At 41.2% G+C, this 23,837-nt stretch overlaps 1 protein-coding gene across 3 annotated transcripts in view; it reads left to right on the top strand.

The window, feature by feature from the left end:
* The first annotated feature begins 13,098 nt into the window (after positions 1 to 13,098).
* The window catches only part of neurl1aa (neuralized E3 ubiquitin protein ligase 1Aa), a 78,401-nt gene continuing 67,662 nt past the window's right edge, over positions 13,099 to 23,837 (top strand). For 2 of the 3 annotated variants that reach the window (XM_074662100.1, XM_074662090.1), the window contains exon 1: positions 13,099 to 13,356. In XM_074662100.1, the coding sequence (XP_074518201.1) occupies positions 13,323 to 13,356 (34 nt within the window). In that variant the 5' untranslated portion in view covers positions 13,099 to 13,322. Of the gene's footprint in view, positions 13,357 to 13,604; positions 13,723 to 23,837 lie in introns of those variants that run through there. The other variant, XM_074662111.1, reaches the window with a different exon arrangement.

Genomic DNA, 23,837 nt, shown 5'->3' with positions numbered 1-23,837 from the left:
CATACACTAAGATTTATCTGCTAATTCTAGTTTAAATCATGACATTATAGTTATTACAGTGTAGCACCCCTCACTAAAAATACCTCCTTAGGTGTTTCCGAAGAGTGTAATCCCCAGAAAATTCTAACTTCCTTTTTACTTTGTAAATATTGTAATTATTTGCAAAGTCTCACCTGATTAAACTATTGTTATTTAAATAAAGGTATATGGTGGAGTGGCACCAGACAAGATGTGGAGCGTATTTATGACAAGCTTTGTGATAATTCAAACCCTTTCATATGTGATACCCCGCCGAGGCTCATCACTCTCCACCTGCACATTACCCCGCAGCGTTTCAGCATGGAAACTGTATTTTCAGGTCCTGAGCGGCTCAGACAATAAGGTATTTCTTTGTAACAATCCAACCCCGAGCCGAGCAGGTCTGAGGGATATTAAAGCAGAGTGACAGATCTAATTATCACTTCCCCAATTCTTCTGCTCGGGCTCTGATGAAAAGTACCACATTACACCAGACATGCTATGCCCTCAAACTAACTTTCACCTTTGCTAACAACTAAGAGTGTAGTTATCTGGACCACCGGCTGAGGGCATGACTCTGAATAGATTGAGAGGGATTTGCTGGATTTATGGAAAAGGAGATCATCATTATTCAGGTGCTTGCTTAGGTAACTGTACAAACGCATCTTAAACCCCCATCTGTGACACTGCTCCCTCAGTCCTTTGTTTTTTCCTCTTCTTGTCCTGTTTCTGGACTGCACGGGGCTCCACTGATCCTCACATTGCAAATGGCCCTGTGATGGGGCTCCAGAGGATCAGCTGAATGGGAGGTTTTGTTTGCACGCTCGTGCCGAGCAGCACTCGTAGACAATGCCGGCTGCAGGAGCCCCACTCAGCCGGCCTCCCTGCCACTCGACATCTGCTGCCAGATTCCCTTTCACTTCCAAACAAATCACTAAGAAAGAGGCAGCAGGCCCCATGCTGCAGGCAGGGTGTTGTGTAGCCCCTGAGGACTGGTTTCACTCCCACACAGCTCACACCTTGCTGTGGTTTTACCCTGTGGTGTTGTACTGTGTGCTTACTGTTCAGGAACACTGTTTCACGGGTTAATGGACCCTCTGTGTGTTTATGCGTGTCCGTGTGTGCTTACATGTATCTCTGTCAGTCGTACGTAATTCCATTTGAGCAGCCGTTGTCGTGGAAACCTTGGTCAGGCCTGGTCTCCAGCTGCAAAGACTGGAGCCTGCTGGGACATGTGGCATCGAGGGTTGGTTAATCATCAGACGTCACGTCAGATCTGCAGCCACATGATGTCTGATGGCTGCTCTCAATTTGCAAAACCATTAAAAAAACGTGGGTATTTTTGCAGGGAACAACAAATATGTCAAAGATGTCACAGCCTCGACAACTGTGAGCTTTTTGTCTCGGCATATGAAGGAGCTGGTCAGGCAGCATAATTACTGCACAGGTGTGCTTATGGTGGTCACAACGAAAAGGTTTACTGTATTCAGGGGGGACCAGTCAGGATCTGGTATGGCCACCATTTGCCTCAGACAGTGCAACGCACCTCCTTCACATTGTTGATCATGTTGTTGATTGTGACCTGTGGAGTGTTGGTCTACTCTTAGACTGCCGTGCCAAGTTGCTGGATATTGGCACCATCGAATGTGAGAATTTGCCCACTCAAGTTGGTTATCATTACCAACTGCAGTCAGGTCTAGACCCCAGTGGGGTCACTGAGCTTCCCTGAAATGATTTCTGACAGTTGGTGCAGAAATTCTTTGGTTATGCAAACTGACTGACAGCGGTCCTGGCGGCTGGTCTCATACCAGATCTTGGAGGCCTGAGCTGGTGTAGTTACACGTGGTGGCCAGTTATAGCTAGAATACACTCGATGCGTCTGCAGTGCGCCTCAGTTATGTTTCAGCAAACAGATCACATAGGTTTCATTAAAACTAGGGTTGGGCAACGATTAAAACTTTTAATCATAATTAATCTCATGATTTCCCTGATTAATCATAAATAATCGCATTGTGAAAGTGCCATAACATCTATCTTGCAAACACTAAATCAGTACTTGTGATACAGTAATAGTTCAATCACATATTTAGTGCAAATCAAATTTACAAAATGTAAATACAAAATCAAAGCTTATTGCCACTGTCAGGGCATTAAAGTGATACTCTGGGATGGAACAAGTTGGGTCCTATCATGTTTTTGTGCAGCAGAAGCCCAGAGCGCTCGCACCAAACACCCAGGGCCATATTTTACTTTACCAAAAACACAAATAAACGAACTCTCACCGAAAAACTCTGATATCGGTCTGCATTCACGCTTTATTTAGAGAATTTTCAGCGCGTTGCTTTCACACAAAACACCACTAAATAAGGCTCTAGTTCTCATCGGGTCTCTTCGTCCTGGCGGACTACCTGCGTTTGTTTATATCTGGCACGCCGTGCGCGCAGACTGATACACTAAGCAGCGAGCGCCTCTTAAAGGCAACTCCGTTTTTTTTGCACCTGGACCTTATTTATAGGTGTGTGCATGCTCATATACTCACTCTGCATCATTCTTTCATGGAGCTCCTCGTCTGTGTACTCAGGCTCAAACCAGTGAGGACAACCGTCAAACTCGAAGTCGAAGTCTGAAGACGGTTGACGAGCTGACTCTATGATGACACTGGCGATGGATGAAAAAATATAGCCGAAATGCCCCTCTTCTCCATGCTTGTTTTGGTTACTCATCGTGTTTTTCCGCCAATTTCACTTCCGGTCAGCGAAAGACATTTACAAAAAAAAAGCATGTGAGCAACATGCACTAACGTGCGATAAAATATTTAACGGCGTTAATAGATTGACGGGTTAACGCGAAAGTAACGCGTTAACTTGCCCAGCACTAATTAAAACCAATGCATCAACTTACACAGGATCTGTTACAGAATGCCTGCTTAGCTGGTCTGTAATGTTTCAGGTAATACGCGGCCATCCTATTTTTGACGGACGCAGATCTGTGATGCATAAATTCAGCGTAGGGAAGATGGAGTGGGACAGGAAGTCATGACCAGAAACTACCTAAAAACATCCAGAGGCTTTCAAAATTAAGCAAACTGTGTCAAAATCAGTTCCTATTTAGCTTGACTACGATGGTAAATGGAATGAGTGGACCCAGACCAGTAGTCAACAGGTTTGAGGTTTTACAGCCCAACATGAATGATGAGAGACTTATCAATGGGAAGTGGGAACTCCTCTGTCTCGTGACTCCAGCTGTCGGTCAGTCATGCAGCTTGTTGGACTGAACATGCAGCCGGTGTGAGTTGACAAACGCAGTCAAGACGTAGCGCAACAGAGTCGCACTGCAAACGTATCTGTTGTATTTCAGGCGTTAGATGTACTGCTAGATTCTCTGCCTTTTGAGAAAGTAGAGAAACAAATGTTCAGTCAATGGGTAACACCTCTGGGGGGGGCATTCCTGCAGTCTGTATTAGGGCTGCACGATTATCGCAATCGCAATCACAATCGCAATGTCAGCACATGCAATTACGTAATCGCAAAAGAGGATATCGCAATCGCAATCGCAAGGTCAGCACATGCAATTCAGATTTTTCTCCATGATAACCAAGCAAATCTGTAGACTCATCATGACACAACCTTTTTTATTAAATCACAAGCACAATCGCAATCGCAATATTTTCCACCTAATCGCAAATCGCACCTTTTCCCCAAATCGTGCAGCTCTAGTCTGTATGCCAACCTGCTCACTCCCCCAAAACTTGTGACAGCTGTGACATCATACTGTGTGGTCCAATTTCACATTTTAGAGTGGCCAGGCCTAGGCACACCTGTATAATCAGCACCTTGATAAGCCACACCTGTGAGGTGGATGGATTATCTCATCAAAGGAGAAGCACTCACTAATATACTTAAGAAAACATGGCTTTAGGGTACATAGAGAAAGTCTCAGATCTTTGAGTTCAGCTTTTAGGTCGCATGATATATGGATGTAACGTCCAATGTCTCACTTGTCTGTTCCTGATGCATAGTAATAAAGTCGATCATTAGCGCGGGCCATGTTGGATATGTCGTAGGCTTTGAGCTTCCTTTCTCACAGCTATAGGGAGCCCACAACTCACATGACCTGACCTGCTCCTTTGATTGGACAAACTAGTGGTCACTGTATCTTCTAAACTGATTAATAAGAAAAAATTCACCCTCTGTACAGTGTGAGCCTAGAGCGAAATTGGTGATTGAGACAGAAGCCACTTTTGGACCAGGCTGTAATTTTGTCATGTGTGTGGTTTCTGGTCTTTCTGCAGCCACGGATCCTCAACAAACAGCAACTTTCAGCTCTTCATTTTTACAAACTGGATGTTGCCCATTGGTTCTACTTTTTCAGCTTTTTTTTTTTTTTCTAAAGTGCTGGGTTTATAATTTTTTTCAGTGTAAACAGACATGAAAGTTTGATGTCCCAAGTAGCTCTTCACTAACTCACACATAGTGTTGGTATAACACAGGGACAAACAGTTATAATGAGTACATCAAGCTTAGCAGCATTACAGCAAAATTTCTATATCACTCCTGGAATTTGACACAATGTATAAAGCTGGCGATATGGAAACAGATCCCTTTAAAAGTGTTACGTTTTAAAAACACTATTGATTTGATATCTTTACTTGGAGGTAATGAGCTAGTTTGGTAACATAAAAAGTGATCATTTATAGATGGCTTACTTTACTGTGGCCATCAGCCTGTCATGTGTTCGGAAAGTTTCTTGTTTTAATAATGACACTATCACATAAACAGATATACAATATTTTTTTTAAAAAAAAAAAAGCTTTGATGTAAAAACTGATAGAATTTAGGATAAAAAAGGGTAAAAATTGAGTTTGTGATTGAGATTTAACCCATGTGTTTGTTTTCTGTAGGTTCACAGGGTTCAGTTGTTGAAATGTATTTGTATGAAGCACCTGTCGGTGGTAAACACACTACCCACAGGGGATCCCGGTCAGCACGGCCTCTTTGATTACTAATCGAGCAGAAAACCAGCATGGGAGCTTGGCTGCACAGAACAAACTCTGACTTTAACTGCCATGAAAGTGTTTGTCATAGTTAGTACATTTTCAGAGCTCAGTTTGTTTCGTGGATGCAACACCAATGTGTTGCTCTACCTCAGTGTTTCTCAATTCCGGTCCTGGGGCCCCCCTGCCCTGCATGTTTTAGATGTTACCTAAATCCAACACACCTGATTCAAATGATCAGCTCGTCATCAAGTTCTGCTCGAGCCTGATAACGAGCCATTCATCTGAATCAGGTGGGCTGGAGTAGGGTAACATCTAAAAACATGCAGGGCAGGGGGGCCCCAGGACCGGAATTGAGAAACACTGCTCTACCTGAAAAACACTGATCAGCTCTTCTGTAATCCTCACATTTTCCTCCTCTATGCTGTTTGTGATCAATTTTGCAGTAAATGCTGAATAACACTCAGCTATATAGTGCTAATTTTCAGTGTAAGAGTGTGATGTTACAGCTGCTTTCCCCTTCAACAGCTAACCTAGTGTGTTTCATTTACAACACATCATGGATGTCATGTTGTGTCACGACGCAAGAAAACTGTAAGTGTCAAACACTTACCTTGGCGACACACTTTCATTTGGCTTCTGTGGTTTTTCTTATTAAAATGCTGAAAATTGGAGAAATGTGGTGAAACAGCAGGGTTTCATGGAGCAGGGAACTCTGGGAAATACAGATTGTACCAACGTATTTCCAGTCTATAACATAAAGTGGTCACAGAAAAACTGTTTCTCAATGTTTTCTACAGATAGGGAATAAAAAGTGATGTTGTGATCCACTTCTTCTGAAGGTCACCTGACCGCACTAACGGTACAGAAACAAGATGTCCGTACCAGAAAAATGTTAACATTTTCGAGTCCCTGAGAAAAAGTTTTTAAAACCATGTGGTTCCTCCTGTCCACATTGTGCTGTGACTGTATTTATCAACATATCTGCAGCTTGCATTCCTCTGCAAACCAAAAGAATTTAATGGAATGAGAACAGAGCTTGATGACGTGTGATGATGATGGTTGTGACATTCGTCTGGGACGTCCACCTGTAAGCAGACGCTGTGCATACAGTGAAGAATAGCACGAGCCAAACCTCACTGTCTGAGTAAGTTATATAATGCAATTTTATGTCTCAGAAATGCACTTCAAACATAATGCAGAAAGGGCTGCAGGCCAAGGCAGGCTTCCTCATTTAAAGGTTAAGGCGGATAGAGTGGAAGCTGTATTATTAAAACAGGAAGTAAAACGTAGAGTACAAAGGAAGGATGTTCCAGCAGCGCGTTCATGTACAGCACCAACGTCAAGCCAGCCGAGGAAGTGCTCTTAAGTCCAGCTCTTTTCCTCCAGCCAGTGTCTTCAAGGTTACGCGGCGTACGGTGGCTCTGATGTTTCCTCCTGAAGGTGGCCTGGCTGGCATCCAGGCACACTTCTTCCAGTGGTCACATCCTTTGCGTGACAAAGCCGTCATACTTTAGTGAAACAGAGGGAGTCTGGCGTGTTTGGAAATGTTGAAGTTTGAGCTGAAACCATGAAAATGTATCAAAGTGGATGTCACAGATGCAGAGTATTAGTATTAACTGTGTGCAATGAGGCTGGCATGAATTTGATAGTCAAAAACAGAATGAAATCAGGTAAAAATGTCTAAAAAGTAAAAAGAATAAAAAAAAAATCTATTTTCTTTATTATTTTCATTTTTTATTTAGTTTTAATTTTCTGGAGGAATGGTGGACAGAAATTAATACTTTGAGGGTATTTGTCAAAAGTAGTTGTACGCAGACATAAATCTAACCAATTTATTTCCTCTAAAGGTTAAAATACTTCACTTAATGGGCTATGTGATGTGTGGTCTAAGTTCTTTAGAGGGGAGTCCGTTTTTTCGGTGGGATCAAAATACCCCATTTTTTTTAATGACTGGACCTTACGAACCATTTGTCCAATCCAAAAACTGAAAAAAATCAACATGCATTACAGATTCTCCAGTTTCAGAGGGTACCTGAATGTTTCACAAGTGTTGTTAGCAAAATGTCTAAACCGCAGAAGACGGGAGAATTCCATCAACGTCGTTTTGATTCTCATGTCTTCTCCAAAAATTTGCAGAAGATAAACAGTTTGCTTACTAAATTATGCAAAAAAAAAAAAAAAAACTAAACAAAAAAACTTTCTGTTTTCAGAAAGCCCTGAATGAATGATCTACACTCTGTATTTGGGCTCCAAAAACGTTTGAATGTTGCAGGTGTCATTATTGACAGTGGCTAATTCGCAGAATGGCATGGTGCCTCTGTAATGTAGACTGTCAGCTGTGTAAATAGCAGTGATAGTACCGTCTGTAAATACAGTTTGTAAAGAGTAAATAGCTTGTAATAATGTAATATTTACTGCAATTTGTTTATGTTATACTGCTCAGGAGAAAATGCTTTAACAGGATAAAATCCAGAATTTCATTACACTGCTAAAACATAACTGAGTTACATCAGCCCATAGCCATGGTTGTCCTGAGTCTATAGAGGTGCAGGACTTTACAATGAAAACAAGAAAACTGTGACAGAAGCAAAATAAAAAAAAAAAAAGACCATTCTTGGTAAAAGAAAACTTGCTAAGTGTGTTTGAGTATTTCCTGACATATACAAAAGGACAGCAGTTTTTTCAGATGAGCTCAAACTGTGTTCTGAATGTTGACGTAAGTGATCAGTACCTGGCAGAAACAAGATGATCCTGTGAGCTGGCTGGCTTTACGAGGATCAACGTAGGATTATTGTTCACTTTCGCTTTTGCTCTCGGGGATCAAATCCAACGCCACCCTTGTTTGCAAATATGTTGTTTTCTGACACGTGTAATTACTCCCATTGGTTGCTGTGATGCAGTACTCACCAATACAATAATTTTCATGCAAACATGAAAGATGAGATCAGATAATTTCCTTTAATATGTTTGTGAATGAGTGACAGAAGCAAAGGACAAGTCCTGCTGTGAGGTAAATACAACATGAGCTGGATCACTGAAGCTTGTGAGAGCAGGAACCAGTCAGTTCATACCATTGGTAGAGACGTGTCCTTAGTGGAATTGCCTGACTGGTGGCAGGGTCATACGCACACAAAGTACCAGCATTCACCCTCTCTAGATACACTTTCTGCCTCAACAATTACCTTTATGTTTTGTATTAGTATAAAGCTGTTTCTTTTCTGTGGAAAATTTTTTGACTATCCAAAGAGGAAAACACATAAATCTGTAAAGCTGATTTCTTCAAGGGTTTAGGAGGAACTGTTTAATGACTGAGTGCACTGACAAAAGACAAAATGTGTCCCATTTAAATACAAAGAAAGCTTCAGCTACATAACAAAAATGCTAACTGGACTAAAACCAGTCCATCTTCTAGCGTATCTGTCCACTCTGGTAAAGTAACATCAGTTACAGATAATCTCATATGCACATTCACACACCTGCAACTGCAGCTGAAACACAGCTGCCCAAAAGCCCCACTAAGAAGAAAACAGCCAAACAAAGGAAGTTATGGGGGTTCGCCTTCTTGGGGTGGCTGAACAGACTTCAAGGGGGCTCAGTGCCAACCTCGGCCACCCTCTTTTGACATGCCATTTGTAACTAGGGATGGGTACCAAATTAAGTAATTAGGTACCGACCAAATTCTGTCAAAAGTACTGAGTACCGAGTTATGTAAAATCATAAGGTACCATGTTTAGTTACCTAAATGCATCCTTGTGACTGTGAGGGAGTGGAAGAGTAGGTGATTTTCCATGCTGGACATGAACACAGCAATGCAAGGTTATATATTTAGAATAAATATGTTATATAGAAAATAATAATATTTTATTATTAAACAAAATGATATTTTTTTAACACATAAACACAAAAAAGTACTGAAAATTAATACCGTCGAGTATCGATTGCCAGGTACCAGGCGTCAGTACCCCATCATTTTGAATGTGAAAGGTACCCATCCCCCTAGCTGTCATATTTTGCCCTGATGGATTGTACAGACACCTCAACAAAAGCCATAATACTCCACTATACAGATGTAAACAAGCTTGATTAAAGAGTGGCTGGCTCTACCGGAAAAAGAGAACTTGTCGCGAAAAAACGAATGTGAACTAGTTCTTTTTTTAGGCCATAGACTAAGTTCAAAATTTAAAAAAATGAGCTTTGAACTTGAACTAGTTTGTTAGAACTGGTGTGAGCAGAATTTTGAGCTAGCTCACTTTTTGTGTGAGCATGCAAAACACTGTCGACAACCACCAACATGAATAACTATGAGACTTATTTGTTTCCCATGCAGCTGGACTGCAGGATTACTGGAGTAATGAAATCTGAGCACACAAAAAAATTGGTAAAAAAAAAAAAAAAAAAATAGAATATCAGTCAAGTCAACAAAACCAATTAGATGTTTCTTTAAATTTGAACTTGTTTCTAAAATGGTTAAGATCCTTACTGTGATATATGTCAGTCATCAGGATGTCATTTGATTTCATTCCCGATGGCTTTTACACTGAAATCATTACAATCTCCATCTCCCTTCAGTAATACAGGAACACACACAACAAGATAATCCTCCTGGTTTTTGGCCTGAGTCCCCTCTTTGCTCAAAGGCCAACAAAGGATTTACTTTCTGATGCTTCCAAAGATAACCTTGGTGTTTGTGTGGACTGAGGTATGTAAGGGTGATTTAAATCCCTTCAAACAGGGCTTCACAAATGTAACATCTTGGATTTAAACAGGGTCACTATTTATGATGAGAAACCTTGTCGTGTCAGGAAATTCAAGCCAGTCAAGAAGCAGGCTGACTGAAGTTATATGACAAGGAGACAAGCTTAACAGAAATGGCAAATTTTATAGATGTACTAACTAACAGCTTGGAAGCTTTATCCTTACAAACATCCCATCATCCACCATGTTTGTTAACTATATGTTCTCATTTAGAGATTTTATGAGATTTCTACTTTCCATCACTTGTCATTACATGAGAGGTCACATTTTCAGCCTCTGTCAGGATCCACATTTTTAGAGAATAGCTTTCACTCTTCTAATTCAGTTCATTCAGCAACCTAACTTGATTTTTTGGGTACATCTTAAAACTGCATTGGCTCAAGTCATGTCAGCTTCTTCAAAATCCTGAATCCAGATTGTGCTTCCGCTGAGTGAAACCAGATGTGGTCCTATGGCCTCTTGTGCTACAACATCTGTCTCTACATCCAATGTGTGCACCATGTGTGACTACAACATCTCATTTAGCTATTCAAACCATGAAAATGTGGTCCTGATTCCATGTTGATAAACAGCCCAGCCATCTCGACTATTTGTTATGGTTACGTGGTTATGATTGTTAAAAGTGGTGGTGAAATGAGGACATGTAAATATTAGCTGCAGGATTTCAAATGTATAGCTTCAAACATAAACTTACAGAATTACACAGCCAGATGTTTAGATGTTGTTCAGTCTCATGTTTACTGAAAGACTTCTATGGAATTTCATCACAACTCTGGCATAGCAGCAGCCAGATATACAGACATGCAGAAACATGTCTCTGCCTTGATGGTTGTGATGTTAAAAAACAAAACATGGAAGATAAGAGGTAAGACAGTGATATTATTCCAATAATTATTTAATAAAACATACTAAATTGTGCCATATTTATATGAAATGAATGCATGCTACTAGGAACCAAGCATGGTACTGTCTTCAGTTTTTGACATATTTGATTATATCTCAGGCTTTGTAAGCTTGAAGCTAACTGTGGTCATTAATTTAATAGACAAATATGAGAGTGGTATCGATTTTCTTTTGACTGTGTGCCAAAAAAGCAGACAAACATTTCCCAAAACTGATCCCCGAAGGACAAATATGCAAATGTCGGCATACCTGGCATTAAACCAATACATTTGGTTTATATACCATCAGCTCTAATCAGATCAGGTGCAGCGTTATGGGTGGGCCATATGGTCCCAGACCCACCCATTTTCTCACCGGCCCACCCTAAACATTTTTTTGATTTTTTTTTTTTGTGTGTGTGTATATATATATATATATATATATATATATATATATATATATATATATATATATATATATATATATATATATATATATATATATTTATTTGAGGAAGCTGTAGATTTTTTGATTATTTAACTGTCGTTCATGTTGCTGCTCTTACTGCTTATAATAAATGGAAAGTTGAGGTGGTGCTAACTGCTGGTGCATCTAAGCGCTACCCTTAAGCCAATACCATGGAGAGCATTTGCAGGTCGTTCCAACTGATGTACTAAAATGCTTTAAAATGCAATAAAATGTTAAAAATCACTTTATTAAGTCTTTAAGTGAAATTTGTGGGTCTTTGGCTTTCCTCCCAGCCCACAAAATGTGATATTTAATGACCAAACCTGTACTTAGTAGTGCTTTTGAATGTAATATCCTGACCTAAAACGAGCTGTTTGAATTTTGGGGTTTTGCCGACATCAGCGATTCCCTTTTTTGACCAATCAAGAGCAAGTCTGACCTCATTGGTCCACCAAAGCAGATACCCCCAAACCCCCTTCTCGTCCACTCCCCCTCCCGCTGCTGCCCCAGCAGCCATCACTGCTTTGTTTTTGGCTGTAAACAGCCACATGGTTCCATGCACAAGCTTCCCATCTCAGAAGAAGAGATGGGAAGCTAAGTGGCTAGAGTTCATTTATCAAGGAAATGTGCCAGCTACACTCAGTAAAACTGTGCATGTCACTTCACGGCCGACTGCTTTTCCAACTTTAGACAGTACAACAGAGGACTAGCGAATAGACTGGTCCTAAATCCAGGTGCATTACCAACCATCCGCCAACAAACCTCGGACTCTGGAAATGTGAGTATTTTAGATGCTGTGTGCTGTGGAGCAGATGTAAGAGCTTTTCCTCAGTGTCCCCCCTGTCTCTGTGTTAGCCTCAGGATGCTAACTTTAGCTGCGGTTAGCCTGTTGTTTTAGCCTGTAATGTTACGGTAAACAAGCTTCGCGGTTTTCTAAACATTGTGCACTCGGAGCTTGTGACGCCGCTCTCAGTGACGCTGAAGAGCGGGGCGGTATCAGTGGTGGCTCATTTACATATGAAGGTCAGGCCCACTAAATCAGACTGTTCTGAACAGAGGGGCTGTGAGAGCCTGGAGACAATGCTGCTGTGCTTGGTTTATTGGCTCTTTGGACCAAAACACGTTACCACCATTTCATGAAGACATCAATGATCCAAATTAAACTGCAGAAAAGGAGCATAATATGGGACCTTTAAATAAGCGAAAGCAACTAAATTAGCTTACAACCGTGGTATATCTATATCTGTATATTAATACTTATCTAACTTTTGTTATTTAAGGCCCACCCAAAATTGGTTTGCCCCACCTAAAACTGAAATTCTAGCTCTGTCCGTGGTTCTTATATCTAATTTATCCCACCCTGTCCTTCGCAGCACTATTGTCATGGGGCCTGCAGCTTTAGGCCCAAAGTAAACACTCTGGTGTCTGAGATTGAGGGCCAGGAGGTCACCACAGATACGTGATGACAGCTCTGTCAGAGACCTGACTCTTGAGGGGTCACCCAGTCTGTCTGCCAGGGGCCTGAGGCACATAAGGAAGTATGTAGGGTGAAGGAGTGAGTGCTGAGAGCAAAGAATGTGACCACTGGCTCTCTGATGGTCTGGATCCATACTTAGACTCAGACTTGTGCCTGCTTTATTTTTCAATCAACAAAGTTGTTTAGGAATGGGTATTATAAGAAGGGTATAGTGAACCTTTTTATATTATTAGGGACCTGAATGGCTTTAATTAATTTGAGACAGAATGACTTTTTCAAATTCCTTTCAGGGGTAGTACTCCTGAGTCTTTATGAGGATTAAACTGATTGTATCTGCAGAGAAAAAACACACATGTCCAAATACTTCCTGGTTACTTCCTCCTCTCTTGCTCCACAAATCCTCCCCGTCAGTGTGGCAGTGAGAGCGTTAAACGCGCTCAGCTAGTCTCCACCTTTTATGCAAATGACGGAGCGAGTGAGTGGGATCCGAGGCGGAGACAGCGCTCGGTGAATGGAGGGGGAGTTGCCTTCACGGATGTGATCCTGCGCTCACAAGCGAGGAGGTGTGGGTCTCTTGTCTCCGCTGTTTAGCATCTATTCGGAGCAAAGAAGCGATACGCTGCCCTCGGATGCGAACGTGCAATCATGTCACGAGCGCTGGACAATGCAAACAGAGAATCTGACTAATCCATACAGGCGATAAGCAGACTCCGGAGGAATAAAGCAATGGGTGGCCAGATAACGCGAAATGCCTTTTACGGTAAGAAATAGACATTTTGTCTCTCAGCTGGTGCTGTGTGTTTAAAATATATGCTGTATTGTTTCTCTTCTTCCCTTCTGCTTTGTTTATTTTCTTGTCTAGTGTGGTTTAGTGATTATTTCGTGTCCATGTTTACAGTACTGACACTGCTATCAGGTACCATATTGCCACTACAGCCTATTCTCTGGTCACAATTACGTCACTCCCCTTAATTAGAATAGGGGTCTCGAGACGCGCAGCTGTGTTCAATTGTCTTATGATTAACGTGCATCAAAGAAGATGTCAGCACCTCCTCCTGCCTTTGTAAAGAGCCTTACGAAGCTGCTGTAAAGTGCCTGTTATGAGCGGGATAAGGAGCCTGGATACGTGAGTAAAGGATGTAAAGTTGTGGGGTTTCCCTCTGCTCTGCTCTGTGCTCTTCTGTGGTTTCCCCTCATTAATGAAAACAAGGCGCGTGCAGCTGAGCTTCAGAAAATCAGTACATTGATTTCCTTTCACATTACTCTGGATGCTCACAGTATGGTCGAGGAATCCATCACACATGATGCTTTGTGGCTGAAAGCAAAACAGCTGACCGTATTAAAAAGAGAAAGTAGGTTACTTTGATTTGGTTTGAAAAGTAGGTTGGTGTTATCTGTTTTTTTTTCACTGATATAAATGGACATTAGGCTTTCTGTGTATGTATAAAGCAGTCTTTTGGGTTTAGAGCTCAGAGGGCTTTGTGGATTTACTTCCAGTTTATGCAGAGTGAAAGTCAACAGTGTTGCTTCTGTGTGGCTCAATGTGGACCAGTCTGTGTTTGATCTTTTCGTCATAACACACAGTACAACTCTTTTTATACATTTATTTAAATATTTTTTCAAACTTTTTTTAATTTATAAATGATAAATAACATTGTCAATTCAATGTAAAAACCGTGCCAAAGCTAAACAGAGCCAGTTCCATCCAGAACATATTCCATTTCTGTGACATTATCAGTGTACTATTGATTTACACACATTTAAAGCAGCACTGAGGAGTTAAGCTAAGTCCTTGTTCCAACAGCCTCTCCTGGTTCTGACCAGCTGATCAGTCTAATTAAAGCCTCAGGATTAATCCACTTAGTTAAAGAGGGACAGACTAGGACAGCAGGAAAAGGCAGCGATGCATCCTTCCCAATGGGATCAAGGTCACACAGTTACTTTCTGTTTGCAGTGTGTTTGAGTATAAACTGATTAGCTAACTTTTGATGCACCGTGTGGCTGTGCTTTCATTCTCATCTAGTTTGTCAGTTAAAGCAAGAGTCTTTAGAAACACCAAGGTGAGAAATGTTTCTGTTTTTTTAATGGAGCTGGATCACAGACCTGATTTAAACTTGAGTTTTTCAATTAAAAAACAAGGAAAAGATTGCTCAGGTATTACATGCTCAATAAAAAGTATATTCAAATACAAAATAAACTTAAAGGTACAATGAGATATGCAAATGTCAGGGCTTTAGGATAGGGGTAATTTGACAAGTAGACCAAAATTCTCTTGCTACAACAGTCTACAAAGTTAAGTAGTGACAAGTGAGTTTACAATGTAAGAAAAAAATGTCAAAAAGAAAAAAAAGGTCAGAGAAGAAGACAGCTAAACAAGGAGAGTGGTATCGCATGGGCTCAAACACAGGTTAAAAGGGCTGTGAGTGTTTTCCAAGAATAAAGACTCCGTTTCCCATGAGCACTTGTACCTACTGTCAGGAGTAGGGATGTGCCACATCATACCATTTATTATAATGCTGGTATAATTTTTTTGACAATATAAATTTGTCATTTCATGATATTTACAGTGCAAAGGTGCACTGACGTATGACGCTCTCTGCTGTGTACAACACAATAATGACCAAGAGCCAAAGTAGCACGGCAGCATCAACTTCGTCCTCCCATGAAGATTTACTGCCTAAAAGAGGAGCTACCTCAGTGATGTGGAGGTGGTTTGGCTGACCAAAGATCAGACACGCAGCAAAACACATTACATAAAAAATTTGTAGACTGTATAAAACATGGACAAAGCATTCGTGACGTCACCCGTCTGTTCCTGAAATGAAGCAAATCCGTGGAACTTCTAAACCGCTCTAGAAAAAAATTCACTCACCGTACAGTCTGTGCCGATAGCGAAATCGGCGCTTTAGACCCAGCTGTTTTTTGAACCAGGCTGTAAATATGTTTTTAATGCCGTAAGTCTGTTTTTATGGCTGGGTGTGTACCAGCGACTTCTGGTCTTTCTGCAGCCAGCCATAAGCAGATTCTCAATGAACAGCAAATTTTAGCACTTCCATATAGGCTTAATTTTTACTTATCGGATGCAGCTCCTTGGTGGCAACACCTCAAATATGTTACATGTTTCTATCACCTAAAGCTAAAACACACAACCAGACTATGAACACGTGAGGAGGACGTGAAAGCTGCGTTATTATTGGTGGATTTTTTGCCTTTATGGCCATGTCCACATGTAGCTGGGTATTTGGGAAACCAAATATATTTTGATATGTCTACGCCTGTTGTCCACACGAAAGCACAGCTTTATGTCACGAAAAGGAATGTTTTTTGAAAACTCAGGCCAAAGGGAAGATTTTGGAAATCCCCAGTTTCATAGTTTTGTGTGGACGCCAGTAAAAAATATTTTTTGGTTCTCAAACGGGGCTCATTCTGATTGGTTGGCACAGGTTTTATGCCTGGAAAACACTGCCCATTATGGGTTTGGCATGCCTCGAGTTGCACGCACCGGCAAATTTACCTGCTACCTGTGGATGACAGTATTTTTAAAAGCGAATAAGGGGGGGATATTCGTTTTTGAAAGTACCAGGCTACATTTGGACATGGCCTACGACAGATGTCGTTGAGCTGAACGTCCAAACCCTACATCAGCATTACCCCTAAATTAATGGTTCTGCTGATTCCTGGCGCGTGCCAAATAATACTGGATGCGCCGTGCAGCACAGCGCAGGGTTGCGCCCAAAGCAGCTGAACACCCAAGATCACAGGAGAACCACATGTTCCTGCAAGATTACTCCCCATGACAAGGTACTGTCATGGTCATTAATTAGTATGTTAAGCTCATCAGCTCAAAACTTCAGCTCCTTCAGTCCATGCCTTCTCTTTTCTGTTGGTGTCCGTAGAAAAGAAAAGTGAAAAGAAAGTGTTGTGTCATATAGAATTATGAAGTTTTTCACCTGCAAGATTAACGTTTCCTCCTCCAAAACGTCAAATTTCCTCTGGATTTGACCTACTTACTATGTTTACATTTCAAGCATGTGTAGTAGTGGTAAATGATTGGAAAAGTGGCTTCCTCACTGTGTGTGCAATAAAAATGCTGATATGGGGAAGCAGCAACCACTAATAATAAGTTGTTCGTTTTTCTCCCCCATATTGTCATAAATATTGTTATTGCAAATTTCTTTAAAATATTGTGATATAATTTTGAGGCTATATTGCCCACCCCAAGGCATGAGGACATGACTCTTATCAAGACATGTGATTGTTTTAAAGCTAATAATGGAGAGTGATTCCTTTTTAACACCACTTTTCTTTATTCAAGACAAGTTTTCCCAGGATGCAAAGCAGAGTATTTATTTGAAGTTTTGTTGCACTATTGTTTGAAGTGTGACAACAATCAAACTTTGTAAACTCTGTTTGTAGTCTAGTGTCAAAAAAAAGCCCCGCTTCCACAAAGCAGTTCATCTCACGCATTTTACCCCATTTCCACAGACTAATCCTGGGACAGATCCCCAGATAACCAAGACGAGCAGTCCCACTTTTTGGGCCCTTCCATAAGGGTGCCAGATTAGACCCCCAGAAGGTGAAGCTACAACATTGAGAGAATCATCATTTACTACATTTAACCAGTTGGAAATCACATAGTAGGCAAACTGCTGGATGTCTCCCATAGTTGCTCTTTGTTTACTTTGTTGAGTTTTTCTTCTTCATTGGATTCGTTAGTGGGGTACACTGTGTCGCGTTGCTATGGTGTCACACTATTATTAAACTGAGGCGACTATGGTCTTCCGGCTTACGTGCCACCTACCATAAGGGGGCATGATACCAAACTGTACTAATCTAAACCGAACCAATTGGTGTAAACAGGGCTAAAGTGAGTAGACTATTTCTTTAGTGTTACTAATAGCCCTGTGCTCTGAGACCTGTCGGTAATGTGTAACGTTACTGAATCCTGGTTATGGCCTGCCAGTCATCTACCAATCAGAATTAACATAACCTCACTCTTCATTTTATTGATAGACTCTCAAGTTTGAACAGACCACTGCAGAATAACTGCTGCTAGGTGAATGCTTTACCTCATCACTTCATCAAAATGATCTGCTCCCCATTCATTTGCCTCCAGAACAAAGTCATGTCTTTATATCAGTAGGTGATGACCCATGGGAGCTTGAGTCTTTAGCCTGAAAAACTCTACAGATTCTGGTCAAAGGTGTCACAGCAATGAATGCCAAACGGGAAGTCGTCACTAGGGCTTTAATGTTTTATCCTGCAGTGAAAGGCCTAAATGTCCCAACATGGGCTGGTGAATAGTCCTCTATTTATCCTTTCATGGACTTTTTTTTGTTTTCTGGGATCCTTTTGGTCAAATAATGTCCTTTTTGGACAGTTTTCATTTTGTATTTTATCTGATGGTTTGCTTTGAATTTCCAGAACGATAAAACTGCCTCAAAATAATTGGCCAATTTTAAAATCCTTGGAGAGAAATACACTGTAAGCTGGTTATTGTTGCAGCATATTTTGCTGAAATAACAGGCTTTCTGTTCACAATCCTGTTTATTGCTTTACCGAACATGAAAGAAATCAGTAACTCGACACATTAAAGGGATCAGAGCTGTGTGTTGTACAATAATGTGTCGTAAAAATGATCAGGAGCAAAACAAGGACTAACAGATGTTGTACCTTTAGAGGGGATTGTTCAGTATGAAAAGAAAGAACATCGTGACCAAAGAATATCTTTTACACTTTGGAGAAGAAGGTCATTTAGGAGTGTAAAATAAGAACAGTATTTCATTGATACCTTTCAGAGCTCCATTCATAGAAATATTTTTAAAAAGTAATTTCCGTGTCATGGCTCCCGGCTGCAGTTATTAAAGGCTTCTGACTGAAGTGAGACTGAAAAGAATCAAGTGGTGAACAAAGCTTTGTGGAAATCACTGCTTACTCTCATTTATTTAGTTTACAAGTAAATGGGGGCTAAATTTAAAATCAGTGTTGCTATGGTGACTTGCAGCCATTGATAGAAAGCATAGTTTAAATTCCTCTGCTGCTTCTGTTTGGAGCACAAAGAAAAAACAAAATTTGAAGAAAAGCAGATTTCAAAGTGGCTTTCTTCTCCTGACTCGTGCTTTGTTAATGCAGCGTGTGATAAACACACATCCCTCATCCAAATCTATATCCACTGAGGTGTCACTGTCCTGCTCCTGTGTTCAGTCTACATGTCGACTTGCTGGAGCCGAGGAATTCTCTCTGGGTTTGAGGAAGGTGTGACTTACTGAGGAACACATTATGCCTTCTACATTTGCACCTCTGCAGGCTGTTGTTCACAGGTGTGAAGCAGCAGAGCACATCCAGGCCCTGTTTGCTGAGTTGGTTACATAATTGAGTCTGCCGAGTGTGTGGGAGCTCCACTTCTGTGCTCCTGATTGACTGAAAGTGGGCCAGTGTCTGAGGCAGCACAGGCTCGCTCCGTGGAGCGTCTGGCTCGGTTCGATATGAGCTGCATTTAGCTGAGGAGAGGTGTTTAAAAAATTAGTTTCTTAACGTTAAGGAATGAGATCTGATCAGATGGTACAAATATCTCCATTTCGCCTGTTTTTTCCGTCTGTGAGCAAGGAAGTCTAGCTTTAATGCGGCCTGGGCAGTTTCTGAGGAGTGACAGAAACACATGTCGCAGGGTCAGGTGGCATTGTTAAGAGAGTGTGTCACTGACACCCATAAATTCTTACAACCCCTGACTTCAGGCGACATTCTGGGGCAACAATCTGTCACCTGCACCAACCCACGAGGCAAGAAAATCCCCTTAAATTCACACACGTGTGCACCTAACCCTGCCTATTTGTCTTGTAACTGTGTGTGTGTGTTTCCGTGTGTGTTTGTGTGTGTGTTTGTGCAGTCAGCCTTCTCCTCATCCCCCTGACAGGTCACCTTCAAGGCAGCGCCCACATAATGACTTGCAGCCAGCGCTGAATAGCATCTTGCCTGCATTCAGTCGATACACACTGCATATAATTACGCCCCTCCTCAGCCTGCTTTCTTTCTCTGGCAGACCTCACCGGGCCGCATTCTGCTCCATTGTTTGCGTGCTGTATACAACGTTATTACTTATTGATCACTGTTGTGTAATGCTGTCCGCGGAGAGAATGCGGTAACAGCAGGAAGACTAGAAGATGATGTCAGGCAGGCTTCATCATCTCCGCTGTCTCACCTTTCACTGCCAGGTCATCTCTGTGTGCATTATTAAAAGAAGAGTGTCACTCTGGTTGATTTGTCTGCAGAAAAAAAGCAGACAGCGAGTGAAGAAGTCATCAAAAGCCTCATCATCTTTGCTGCTCTTAGTCCTATTTTCAAATATGGTTTTGCTTTAAGGAAAGGTCTCTGTTTTATAGACACCTTTTTTTTTCCTAACACTAGAGCTATTTTGTTTAACTCCTTTTTGTTATATTGGAAAATAAAAGGCTGAGCAGTATAGCAAAGCATTTGTGCTGAATGCCAATAAATGAAATGGGCAGCAGGTAGCTGATTTGATAAAATGCCCGTCTGTTGAGCCTTTGCAGCAGCAGGCCCAAGCTTTGGTATCTTGCTCTTGGTCCTTTGCCATATTCCCATCAGAAGTGTGAAACAATATCAATATGCCAATATGTCATGATACTTTGACCTGTAATAAAATATCAATATTACAACTCTTCATATTGATCAATTTTGTTCAGATAAAATTCATATTTTAGGTGAGCTGGAAGTACAATATGTCTTCTGCACCTCCACTGGGGTAGATGGCGCTGAAGAGCTACTTTACAGTGTGTTGCCCATAAAGCTTATAATAAATACAATCTCCAAGTGTATTCAAAATATTTTATTCCTAAACTTGGTGACGTGGGTTTTGATGCCATAAACATCTTTTTTTTTTTCTCTCTGTTCTTGGGTCAGTTAGTTTAAAATCATTTTAAGTTTATTTTTATTCAATGTACAAGACTGATAAAATGATAATCATACTTGCATTTTGTGTAATATTAGATTTTTAAGAGTAACACTGGTTACATTATGTGACATTTATCAGTATCACCAACTGACCATGCTTTCAGCCAATCATTTTTTGCAACATTAGTTTAATATCACAGTAGTTGGAGTGACAACCTTTACGCACTTTGCTTTCAAGTTAATTGTTTGTATGAAACACAGCATTTGACTTTCATTATTCCAAACAATGAAACACAAAAGCTGTTTTCAGAATATAACAATATTGTGATATTGTGGTATATTTTGAGGTTCCTTCCAATACTCTCCCCTAATCCCCACGCTTCCTCTTTCTTTCCAGCCATTCAACAAAGGCAAAGAGGCAACAAAACAACAAATGCAATATTTTATCATTATTCAAGCTCACGGCTGCAATCTACAATCAAGTTTATTTATAGTTTTCTATTATTACCCTGTAGTTTCTTTATGAAGCACAAGGCAGTTCCCTGCCTTCCAAATGATGCAAAGCCAGCCACATCCATGAAATGTATAGCAGGGTTCTGCATGGAAATTGGCAATCATTGTGCAAGAAAAGCATCAGCAATACAGCTTTGCTCTCAACCCGTACAGATTGTATTGAATCAGGTTGTATCTTTTGTGTTGAACTTTGCAGGGCTGCAGGTACCCCGAGCTTTACTTTCAAGTGAAATGATACTGCAAATGTGGCAGAATCCATTGATTCGATGCTTTGAGGTAAAAGGCGCTTCTGTTGACAGACAGTCTTTGTACCTGTCTAAACTCGGTGCAGTGTTCACCAGAAAGGAAGAGCAGGTTGGGGTTGCGCAGTCTGAGAAATGCTTGACTTGAATTTCTATGAGTCGACAGGGATTATTATTTTTTATCATTCTAGTCAGTACAAGGAGGCAGCAGTGAAAATCCCTTTGAAAATTGGATCTGCTTCTGGACAACAGACAGAGATCAGAGCAAAGTTTCGATGAAAGAATGAATGGAAGGAAAAAAAGACGCAGCTCAGTCTCATTTATCTGCTATCACAACACCAAAGACCAAAACAATAAACCAACAAATAGCAGCTGATGTGAGGTAGGTTTAAAAGTTCCCCTGATGTAGGTCTGGGCTATAAAACAATAAAGATATATGTCACAAAATAACTTTTCCTTGATAGAAATATGGCACATAGGCAATAGAATTTGGATAGAAATCATTCATTCATAGTCTGTCAAAACATTTGTGTATGTTTTAACAGATATACAATTAGCCAATCATTTCTGGGGGGATGAGATGCAGATGCAATCATTTTGCGCTTGCAGGGTGACTTATCAAACCTGAAATTGTAAGCGGACTCTGTATTTTCGACTATGATTAGCACGTTTGGAAGACAGGTGCAAACTGGCACAGTGTTGCACACAAACTGCTGCGGTCATTGTGGCATGGAGGTGCAACGAAAAACAAGGGAGAGAATCTTCTTTGGGTGTATAAACACAGTTGGACTGTCAGAAACAAAAATAGTGGCGACATATTGTTTATCCAGCAACGCCATTTTCCCTGGCTACGCTGGTCTCCATCCGTGCGTAATGACTGTTCATCCCCTGTGCTCTCCGGAGAGCACAGGAGATGAACCTCCCTCTTGATCCGCCAGCAGCTCAGTTGAAGGACCACTGCCACTGAAAGATCTTTGACTGTTTGCCAGGGCGTTTATTATCACTGTAAGCCCAGACGCAACACTGAACAGCTGCTTTGTGTGCACATCGATGGCCTGCCAGAGGGCATGCACCACATCGAACCCAGCTCTCACCTCCTGTGCAGTAGGCTGTGGCACATGCGTCTGATTTCTCCACCTCCACAGCTGAGTTTACGGTGATCATCATCATCATGTGACCGCGTCCTTAGACTTAGTAGATCACCTGCAACATGCTCACTCATAACAAAAGTAAAGTAGATGGACCAGTTTAATTTATATTAAGTAGTTATATAATATTCTTCAGTACATTGGTCAAGTTCAACCTCTGACAAAAAAAAAGCAACCTTCTGGAATCTTCACAACTCACCTATGAGTGACGGAGCATTTAAGCTTGACAAAATACATTGATTTATATCGTGATAAATAACTGGTTTGAAAAAAAAAGATCATTATAGGACTTTTTCTCATATCACCAAGCCCTACCCTGGTGTTCCTCAGACTAATGTCTCCATGACAAGTCTCCACCCAGGAGGAACACATCACAGTGGGTAGGAGTGCATCAGGACTGAACTAATAGTTGTGTCACAGCGTTGCCTGGCAGCAGGTCCAGCCCTTTGGTTGCCACCAACACAATGAGTGATGAGCCCGTAATGAGTGTCGGCAGGTAGCGTAGCAGCCACAGCTTCAGTTACTGTCACTGTCACTACGGTCACCTTTCTGTCACTGAGACACATAGCTGATCAAGTTTCACACACTCGCTCTGCGTGTGTGTGTGTGTGTCATCTGCCACTCATGCACAAAGGCACATGCAAAAGACCTTTGGAGAAGATAAAATGTCATCTGCCGTGAATCTCTGAGCGCCTGCGAGCGCACAAAGTCATCCTCCCTGCGCTGTATTTTTAAGCATCTCAGCTTATATGATAATGCGTTTGTGATTAATCGTAGCTATTATTGCGTGATTCATTTCACAGTTGGCGTTACATCAGGCTACGATGCCATTTTGTCATGAGTCAGTGGGATTGAATACACCATCCAGACAGCGCTATGTAAACATCATTAAGATGTTGTTTGTCATTGCCCTCCAGGCTCGTTGGCGCTGTGGTAAATGGCACTGTCATAATAAAGAAGTTAAGCAGCGAGGGGAACGTTTCACACTGGAAACCTTTGTTAGAGAGGAAACTCATGCTTTGATGTCCCTCCTGAGAAGGTGCTGATTACTCTTTGATAAGAGGCGCAATTAACAAGAAGACATGATGTAAAAACACGGCAAAAATAAGTTTTCTCAACAACTTGTTTTGGTGATTTATCTGAAGCCCAGCAGTACATTACCAACAATTTACACTAATGGCTCCATCTGTTCACAGTGATAGATCCCACTTTGGTTATTTTATGTAACAGCAGAAGCTACTCTGCATGATTGCAAATGCATACACAAAGACCCTGTGCGTGTGTGTGTGTGTGTGTGTGTGTGTGTGTGTGTGTGTGTGTGTGTGTGTGTGTGTGTGTGTGTGTGTGTGTGTGTGTGTGTGTGTGTGTGTGTGTGTGTGTGTGTGTGTCTGTTTTCACCAAAGTCTCAGAGGATGAGTGCTAAGCTGGGC

The sequence above is a fragment of the Halichoeres trimaculatus genome, unplaced genomic scaffold (assembly GCF_033239565.1).
Source record: "Halichoeres trimaculatus isolate MK-OKI-2021-1 unplaced genomic scaffold, fHalTri1.1 fHalTri1_scaffold_2, whole genome shotgun sequence".
In the NCBI taxonomy this organism is placed as follows: Eukaryota; Metazoa; Chordata; class Actinopteri; order Labriformes; family Labridae; genus Halichoeres; species Halichoeres trimaculatus.
Note: the sequence above shows the minus strand (reverse complement) of the source record. Positions and strands in the feature narration are given on the sequence as shown.